This window comes from Pristiophorus japonicus, chromosome 2, assembly GCF_044704955.1.
Source record: "Pristiophorus japonicus isolate sPriJap1 chromosome 2, sPriJap1.hap1, whole genome shotgun sequence".
Lineage (NCBI taxonomy): Eukaryota > Metazoa > Chordata > Chondrichthyes > Pristiophoridae > Pristiophorus > Pristiophorus japonicus.
The window spans coordinates 366720639-366730820 of NC_091978.1; the positions used below are offsets into that span (position 1 = coordinate 366720639).

The 10182-nt window shown below is 51.8% G+C and overlaps 1 protein-coding gene across 2 annotated transcripts in view; it reads right to left on the reverse strand.

Moving 5' to 3' along the window:
• LOC139235027 (netrin receptor UNC5C-like) overlaps positions 1–8818 on the reverse strand; it is a 502551-nt gene extending 493733 nt beyond the window's left edge. For both annotated transcript variants that reach the window (XM_070866133.1, XM_070866124.1), the window contains exon 1: positions 8124–8818. In XM_070866133.1, the coding sequence (XP_070722234.1) occupies positions 8124–8220 (97 nt within the window). In that variant the 5' untranslated portion in view covers positions 8221–8818. The remainder of the gene's footprint in view (positions 1–8123) is intronic.
• Positions 8819–10182: the final 1364 nt, after the last annotated feature.

A 10182-nucleotide genomic window follows, 5' to 3' on the forward strand; every position in this document is an offset into this window, starting at 1 on the left:
CCGACACAGAGGAGGGCAATTTTAACCTGTCTCTCCGGGCGGGAATCCCACAGGAATTGGGCGGAACTCCTGTCTTTCACCCACCCCACCCCCCCGCCCCCTCCTAATATTACCTATCGGGCAGGGCGGGAAAACCAGGGTTGCACCTGACCCCCTTCAGTTTCCTCGAGGTTAAAATGGCTCCCACTCTGTCTCAGCTGCCCATGGGGAGCATCGTAGAGCGACCAGGAAGAACAGGGGGACGGGAAGAAAAAACAAAAGAGGGCGGCATAAAAGCAACAATTATGGAGGTGCAACAGTCAGAGATAACGCAGTATGTGAATGTTCAGCCATGGTCTTTGGCCCTGGGTCGTGTGGTGGAGCAATACACTCGCCAGCTTCAAGTGCCAGAGAAATGGTTGGATTAACTCCCCCCACCCCCTCAACGTCTCCCCCCACACCCCCCACCATCTCCCTCCCTCACCCCCCCCGCAATCTCCCTCCCCCCACACCCCCATCTCCCTCCCTCACCACCCCCCCCCAATCTCCCTCCCCCCACACCCCCATCTCCCTCCCTCACCCCCCCAATCTCCCTCCCCCCACACCCCCATCTCCCTCCCTCACCCCCCCCAATCTCCCTCCCCCATCTCCCTCCCCCCACACCCCCATCTCCCTCCCTCACCCCCCCCAATGTCCCTCCCCCATCTCCCTCCCTCACCCCCCCCAATCTCCCTCCCCCCACACCCCCATCTCCCTCCCTCACCCCCCCCCAATCTCCCACCCCCATCTCCCTCCCTCACCCCCCCCCAATCTCCCTCCCCCCACACCCCCATCTCCCTCCCTCCCCCCCCCCCACCCCCGCTGAGCCACAAAGGGCTCAAGGATCCCAGAGGTCTCTTCCTGTGATCTTAAACAGATCAGTAAAGCACTCGCTCAGTCCAGCTGCACCAAAGCCTTGCTTTAAATGCACTTAACCGAAATATCATGGCTTGCTATCTAAACAGGCCTCAGCTAATGGACTTGGAACAATGAAGCAAGATAATACCATCCACTTGATGGTGAGTAAGCGGCCGTGTGAAAGCACAGCTAGACATTGAGGGCTCGGGCCTTCTGGTTTTTAATTAACTTTCATTCTTTCGCACAGGGTTGCTATCACCTGGCGGTGAGCTGGGAAATGCACACATGCTCTCCAGAATATTTCACGATGATGAATGGGGATGGGGGGGTATTGGTCATGCCTGCTATCAAAAGGAAGGGGGCGACTATGTTTTAAACAAATGATTTAGTGCGACCCATTCCTTCGCCTCTTGCTCTCTGGGACTAGCCAATGGATCTGTGTTATCACAGACCATTAAGCACACTACTTACTGTCAGCCGTCTCCTTGAATTAGCCAGATTTCTGTAAAACCAGCATCCTGACAATGATTATTTGATTAAGAATTTAATAATCAATAGGGTTCTGATTCATCAATCACAAATGATTCCCACCCCTCCCTTGTCTTCTGTGACACTATCATTAGCCTGATTAAGTCCCTAGAGCCCGAAGAATCTCAGTGGTCAGAATTAAAGGGACAGTCCCCTTTCACATGATCTATATTGGCTCCCGGTTAAGCAACGCCTCGATTTCAAAATGCTCATCACTGTTTTCAAATCCCTCCATGGCCTCGCCCCTCCTTATCTCTAATCTCCTCCAGCCCTACAACCCCCCGAGATGTCTACGCTCCTCTAATTCTGCCCTCTTGAGCATCCCTGATTATAATCGCTCCACCATTGGTGGCCGTGCCTTCTGTTGCTTGGGCCTCAAGCTCTGGAACTCCCTGCCTAAACCTCCCTTTCCTCCTTCAAGATGCTCCTTAAAACCTACCTCTTTGACCAAGCATTTGGTCCACCTGCGTTAATTTCTCCTTATGCAGCTCGGTGTCAAATTCTTGATCTCATAACACTCCTGTGAAGCACCTTAGGACGTTTCACTACATTAAAGGCGCTATATAAATACAAGTTGTTGTTGTTCAGAGATATGATCAATGCTTAGAAATTCAGAAGCATCAGGTTTAACCGTCTACAAAAAAAAAGCGATTTTAAGATCTGCTTAATTAATTTACAAACCAGTCAAGCAACATGTGAAGTGGCCACACAGCTTCTACCTCGGAAAAATATATATATAGGGAGACATATCACAGCTGTAAAACTTGGAATTAAAAGTCCCAAGTCGTCTTCATTCAGCGTGCACAGACTGTTAATAGTGAAGGGCAAGATTTGCCGTGACCCTACGCTAAGGTCAGTCGTATGAGAGCATGAGCTGCGGCAAGGGGCAAAGGGGCATGTTTGATCAACATGCCAGGCATTGCTGTAGTGCAACGTGAGCCTAAGGTGCCAACACAAGGGTGGCCAAAAATAAACCCTGATTAATAAGTGTAACTGAAATATACGTGGGTGTGTGCGGTGTGTGTGTGTGTGTGTATGGATGTGCATGTGCGCGCGTGCGTGTATGTGTGGGGGGAGAGCGCATGCATGCGTGTGTGGGGGAGAGTGTGTATGTCTGTGTGTGTATGTGTGTGCGTGCGTATGTGTGCGCGCGTGCGGGTGTCTGCGTGTATGTGTATGTGTGGGCATGTGCGCTTGCGCGTGTATGTGTGCGTCTGTGCAAGTGTGTGTTTGTGCGTACGTGTGTGCATGCGTGTATGCGTATGTGCATGTTTACGTGTACGTGTACATGTACGTGTACGTGTGTACGTGTGTGCGTGTATGTGTAAGCGCATGTGCGTGTGTGGGGAAAGAGCAGGGGGGAATGGGACTAACTGGATCGCTCTTTCAAAGAGCTGGCACAGGCACGATGGGCTGAATGGCCTTCTTTTGTGCTGTACAATTCTATGAAGAGTTTGTTACTGCCACTGGGGTCAGACGTATCATGTATAAAAAAGCTAACATTATACTCTGCTAATCTATTGAAAATCCAGGGAGAATAATGGCCAAACTCGCTCTGAGGAATCAACATTCAAAATGCTCCTTTTAGATACACATGGCAGGAGAGCTAGATAGCTTCTGATAGCCAGTCAGGGCAAATGTTTTTTTCGCCTCCCAGCTCTAATATCTGTTATGTGTAAATACATTTTTAAATATTCCCAATCGAATGACATCATTTCATCCTTCTCCATGAGGTTATATTCTTTTGTAAATCCTCTGTGAAATGATCGGATCACCACTTGATTACATTAGGAGGAGCTCAGGGAATTGAAATACTAGTATGTGCTGTGAAACCTTAAACTTCATCCAATGAATCATCCCTCCATTGTCTGGCATTTCCACGTGACCATCCTTAGTGACATTATTTCAACAGTTTCAGGGCTGGGCACACTTTTCTACATCCCTCCCTCGGAATACAAAGCTCACTGGGAATTTGTAGCTTTAGCTGGAAGGGTTTGGATCTTGGAAGATCTCTGCATACACATGCATCTGTACACACACATACCCGCACACACCCCACAAACACCTGCACACACATATACCCGCAAACACACTCCCCGCAAACACCTGCACACACCCCCCCGCAAACACCTGCACACACATATACCCGCAAACACACTCCCCGCAAACACGCGCACACCCCCCCCCGCAAACACGCGCACACACCCCCCTGCAAACACGCGCACACACCCCCCCGCAAACCCCCCCCCACAAACACGCGCACACACCCCCCCGCAAACCCCCCCCCACAAACACGCGCACACACACCCCCGCAAACACCTGCACACACATATACCCGCAAACACACCCCCCTGCAAATATCTGCACACACATATACCCGAAAACACCTGCACACACCCCCCACAAATACCTGCACACACATATACCTGCACACACCCCCCCGCAAATACCTGCACACACATATACCTGCAAACACCCCCCCCCCCGTAAACACACACCCACGCACGCAAACACACACCCACACAGACCCACATGCACATGCACATGCAGACACACACACTAACTTCTCCCTCACTCTGTGCTGCCCTCTATTTGTGAAGATCTTGTTCACTATCAAATCACCAGCCTTTAATTAAAAAGCTCCTGCACAAAATTGCAAACAGAAATCAAGAACTTGTGCATTGGGCAAGTACATCTTACATATAACATCAAATATACAGCCCAGAAACAGGCCATTGGGCCCAACCGCTCCGTGCCGGTGTTTATGCTCCACACCAGCCTCCTCCCACCCCTCTCCATCTCACCCTATCAGCATACCCCTCTATTCCTTTCTCCCTCATGCGTGTATCTAGCTTCCCTTTAAATACATCTGTGCTATTCGCCTCAACCGCTCCCTGTGGCAGCGAGTTCCACATTCTCACCACTCTCTGGGTGAAGACATTTCTCCTGAATTCCCCATTGGATTTATTAATGACTATCTTATATTTATGACCTGTGGTTTTGGACTCCCACACAAGTGGAAACATCTTCTCTACGTCTATCCTATTCAAACCCTTCCATAATTTTAAAGACCTCTATCAGGTCACCCCCTCAGCCTTCGCTTTTCTAGAGAAGAGAGACCCAGCCGGTTCAGCCTTGAAACTACGGGTTGAGCATTGTTATACCATGGTTTCGACCGTTTACAATAAACTTGTGTAAAACAGTATCAGGTTTAAAATACTGGGATAATACAAAAAAAATGAATGCTTTTATATGTTAATTTTTTTTTAAAAAAGGGACGATGTCACATTTTGTCAAACTACTAGTTGTAGACATTTGGGGCACTGATTTTAACGAAGAATGCGTGACATATTTCTGGTGAAAACTTGAACAGTGGAATCTCTCCAATAGACTTCACTTATTCCCTGTGCAGTTATTTTACGGATTTCGAACTTTTGGAAACGAGCTTGAATGAAATAGCCACAGGGAGAGGGGACCGGAAAGAAAATGACATGCAAAGCTTTTAAATACAGGATCAAAAAGAGACCGCAATTCTACAAGTTAAGGTGGGGTGGGCTAACTGTAACATCCTGGCTCAATGCATAAAAAATAAGTTATTTGCAATGCGAATTTATCAAATGGGGGGGGGGGGGGAGAAAGAGAGGGTTAAGACATTTCTTATGCATGATTTCTGTGCCCAAGGTGCTACTCAGTGACTTTCCACTCTTAATGTGACTCTCCTCACCGCCCCAGGACAAGCAATGCTGACTATCTCACTATCTCTGTGAGGGGCATTCCAGAATCTGCTAAGTGGCTCTCTCTCTCCCCCGCCCCCCAAATTCCTCCAGCTGGTCCCTGGCTTTAAAAAAAAACGATTAAGACTCCCTTGTAACCGCAGACAACTCACCACCACCCCTCTCCCAGCAACCACGATCAGCTCCCAGAACTGACAACCAATATAATTACTATCACTGGCAGTGTCACAGTGCAGGCAGAAGGCAGACTTTTAAAAAAAATGCTCCACTCCGTGGGACAAGCCTGGGATTTCACATTCGCCTCCCAAAAAATATGAATGGGACCTCTTTATGCGGGTGCAATGCTGCTGTATCTGCGCTTAATTTTATTTCATGAGCTGCATTCTGCAGACGCGAGGGGACCTTCAAAGATCTTCAGTATACTTGTGTGCTCCCTGCAGTGTGCAGACTCTTTGCCCCAGTACATCACACTCCCTTTGCTTTTTTGCCTCATTCTTCTCAACTGGACTTGCTCAACCTTGCCAGCAAAGGTTTGCAACAGAAGTCCCCACCCCCCGCCCCATACACGCACACATCTATCAAGTGAGGCAGCACCAACTCTCCTGATCCGTCAGATTGAGAGTCTGGGTCATGATAACGTGTCAGGCGGAGCACAAATTATTCCAAAAAGCAGGTGCAGCTCTTGTTTTCTTTTGCTTAAAAGTCTGCTGGATCCAGCGGGCAGAGCTACGAGTGCCTGACTGGTTGGGGTGACACATTGTACACCCACACATTAAAGAGAAAAAGCCAATGCGACACATTATTTTTGCTGATCGATTCATTTGCAAAGCAACTGGAAAAAATATTTTTTTTGGGGGGGTGTTGTTTTAATCCAGGCGGCTTGGCCGATCAATCGACGCTCTTCTGGGCTGTCCCAGTAACACATCCTCCAGTGTATGTGTGTGCGTGAGTGAGAGTGAGTGAATCGGTGGAGAAAGGGAATTAACCCTCAATTCTTTTTGGGGAGGACCATCTTTTGGAGAGCTGGAGATGGTGACATTAATAGTTACAAAGTACTGTAACATAAATGACTGGGAAGCATTTTTAAACACAGTTGAGGCTTAAGTATTTATCCGAGAGGGGTAAAGGGAGATTTACAATGAACCAGCGGACGAAGTCCTTCCACACAACTCCAGCTCTCAGGGTCCATGAGCAACCTACCCGGCCACCCCACCACAGGGAGGGACACGGCACTGTCCTGGAAAAGCCTCTTTTAGCACAAGAGCGCGGCAGGCAGATCCAGGGACCTGTATACCAAGTCAGAATAGCATCACAGTAATGCACCATTTCACACACCATTTCACACAACTGGCTCACTGCATCACATTAACATGCGTGTGTTTCAATTAAACATTTTACAAAAATAACTAGATAGTAATATCACCGCGTTCTGGATATCCCATCTAATCCGTTTGCAACCCTCCCTCTCCAATCTGCAGCGACCCGCAACTACCGCAAACTAAGTGATGGGGTCTCTCGGCTCTCCAACTCACCGAGACGCCCTCTCCCCTCTTTCTCTCTTCCACTCTTCTCTCCTCTTCCTGTCCCCCTCTCTCTCCCTCCCTCCCTTCCAAGTCCCCGTCCCCCTCTCTCTCCCTCCCTCCCTGTCCCCGTCCCCTTCTCTCTCCCTCTCTCCGTCCCCTTCTCTCTCCCTCTCTCCGTCCCCTTCTCTCTCCCCCCCCTGTCCCCCTCTCTCTCCCTCCCTCCCTGTCCCCCTCTCTCTCCCTCCCTCCCTGTCCCCTTCTCCCTCCCTCCCTCCCTGTCCCCTTCTCCCTCCCTCCCTCCCTGTCCCCCTCTATCTCCCTCCCTGTCCCCCTCTATCTCCCTCCCTCTCTCCCCCCCTCTCTCCCTCCCTGTCCCCCTCTCTCTCCCTCCCTCCATGTCCCCCTCTCTCTCCCTCCCTCCATGTCCCCCTCTCTCTCCCTCCCTCCATGTCCCCCTCTCTCTCCCTCCCTCCATGTCCCCCTCTCTCTCCCTCCATGTCCCCCTCTCTCTCCCTCCCTCCCTGTCCCCCTCTCTCTCCCTCCCTCCCTGTCCCCCTCTCTCTCCCTCCCTCCCTGTCCCCCTCTCTCTCCCTCCCTCCCTGTCCCCTCTCTCTCTCCCTCCCTCCCTGTCCCCTCTCTCTCTCCCTCCCTCCCTGTCCCCCTCTCTCTCCCTCCCTCCCTGTCCCCCTCTCTCTCCCTCCCTCCCTGTCCCCCTCTCCCTCCCTCCCTCCCTGTCCCCCCTCTCTTTCCCTCCCTCCCTGTCCCCCTCTCTCTCCCTCCCTCCCTGTCCCCCTCTCTCTCCCTCCCTCCCTGTCCCTCTCTATCTCCCTCTCTGTCCCCCTCTCCCTCCCTCCCTCTCTCCCTCCCTCTCTCCCTGTCCCCCTCTCTCTCCCTCCCTCCCTGTCCCCCTCTCTCCCTCCCTCCCTGTCCCCCTCTCTTTCCCCCTCCCCCCTGCCCCCCCTCTCTTTCCCCCTCCCCCCTGCCCCCCCCTCTTTCCCCCTCCCTGCCCCCCTCTCTTTCCCCCTCCCTCCCTGTCCCCCTCCTTTTCCCTCTCCCTGTCCTCCTCTCTTTCCCCCTCCCTCCCTCCCTTTCCCTCTCCCTCCCTCCCTTTCCCTCTCCCTCCCTCCCTTTCCCTCTCCCTCCCTTTCCCTCTCCCTCCCTGTCCCTCTCTCTCCCTGTCCCCCTCCCTTTCCCCCTCCCCCCTCCCTCCCTCCTCCCTGTCCCCCTCCCTCCCTCCCTGCCTCCCTGTCCCCCTCCCTCCCTCCCTGCCTCCCTGTCCCCCTCCCTCCCTCCCTGTCCCCCTCTCTCCCTGTCCCCCTCCCTCCCTGTCCCCCTCTCTCCCTGTCCCCCTCCCTCCCTGTCCCCCTCTCTCTCTCCCTCCCTCCCTCCCTCCCTCCCTCCCTCCCTCCCTGTCCTCCTCTCTCTCCCTCCCTGTCCTCCTCTCTCTCCCTGTCCCTCTTACCTTGAGATGCCCGGAGCTCGGCGATCGCTGCCAGGGCAGGTAGCAGCAACACGCGGAACAAGTTCTGCGCTCCAATCCCACAATGACTTTCCCCCATGGCTTTGTAAAAAAAAAGGGGATGGGGTGGGGGGGGGGGGGGGAAAGTTGAGGGAGAGGGGAAGGGAGGAAGTTGAGGGGAAAGGAAGGGGTGGGAGTGTTGAGGGAGAGGGGAAGGGAGTGTTGAGGGAGAGGGGACAGGGGGGTGTTGAGGGAGGGTTCCACCAGAAAAAAGCAACCAGGCGCCGAGATCCTGTTTAAGTTGAATCGGGTTCTCCTCCTGCCACCGGGCTCCGAGTCAGACCGAGAGAAATACAAATAATGAAAAGCCTCTGTTCAAATGGCAATCCCTCCAGGTCCAAATGTGAGCAGAAAGGTGAATGCCACCGCCCTTTAACCTCTCCGGTGTCTTGCCACCTTCTAAATTGTAACCGTGCCAAGATAATAATTGGAAAAGAGAGGGGGGGAAAGTTTTCTTCTGTGTGCTAATTATTTTCCGTTACAGCAGAAGGTGGTCCCGTGGTTGTAGTTTTAAGATCCAGGTTGGAGGAGAGGTCTATGATTTGATGGGGGAACAAAATCAATCTCTCTCTCTCTCTTGTAAAGACTGTCTTCTTGTGAGATCAGAGCATCCTTAGTACGGTTAACTGTGCTCCTCTGCACTCCAGGCTGTGAGAGAATGAGTTGTAAACACTAGAGGGAAGATTGTGAGAGAGAGAGAGCTCTGTCTTAGACATAGTTGCCTATCCAATAGTGTTCAGCATTTCCCTTTGCCAAGTTCTACTGCTGCAGACTGTAAAACCTGGCTTGGATTTTGCAGGAACTGGAGTTGTCGAGCAGAATATCGATGGTGCAGCTCCCCCCTCCAAAAGATCATAACTCCAATTAAAGATATTCTTCAGCAGGCCATCGAGCAAACTGCCTTTCGAATTTCTTATTCTTAAAGTCCCCCCGCTGTTTACATCAAAGTAACTATGGCATTGTTTGCAGAAATATTTGCATCTATGTCACAACCTAAAGCGCTTTACAGCCAATGAAGTACTTTTTGGAGTGTAGTCACTGTTGTAATATAGGAAACGCGGCAACCAATGTGCACAGCAAGCTCCCATAAACAGTAATGTGATAGCGACCAAAGCAAGCGCTCTACTCGGAACTCCTTCATGGCAAGCGAGCCAAAGGTGGGCAGAGGAAACGTTTCAAGGACACCCTCAAAGCCTCCCTGATAAAGTGCAACATCCCCACCGACACCTGGGAGACCCTGGCCTGAGACCGCCCTAAGTGGAGGAAGTGCATCCGGGAGGGCGCTGAGCACCTCGAGTCTCGTCGCCGAGAGCATGCAGAAACCAAGCGCAGGCAGCGGAAGGAGCGTGCGGCAAATCAGACTCCCCACCCACCCTTTCCCTCAACCACTGTCTGTCCCACCTGTGACAGGGACTGTGGCTCTTGTATTGGACTGTTCAGCCACCTAAGAACTCATGTTAAGAGCAGAAGCAAATCTTCCTCGATTCCGAGGGACTGCCTATGATGATAATGATGATGGTTGAGGGATAAATATTGGTCAGGACATTACAGATACCTCCCCAGCTCTTTTTTTGAAATAGCGCCATGGGATCTTTTACGTCCACCTGAGAGGGCAGATGGGGCCTCGGTTTAACGTCTCATCCAAAAGACGGCACCTCCGACAGTGCACACTCCCTCAGCACTGCACTGGGAGTGTCCCTGGAGTGGGACTTGAACCCACAACCTTCTAACCCAGGAGGTGAGAGTGCTACTCACTGATCCCGGTTACACTTTGGACACGCTGGCATCGATCAGACAGTCTCACATTGAAGAGGATTGTGCTTCCTGCACATATCATTGTGGCTGTGTCAGCTGTGCCTCAGTAGGTAGCATTCCTATTTCTGAGTCAGAAGGTTGTGGGTTCAAATCCTACTCCAGAGACTTGAGCACAAACAAATCTAGGCCGACACTCCCAGTGCAGTGCTGAGGGAGTGCTGCACTGTTGGAGGTTCCGTCTTTCGGA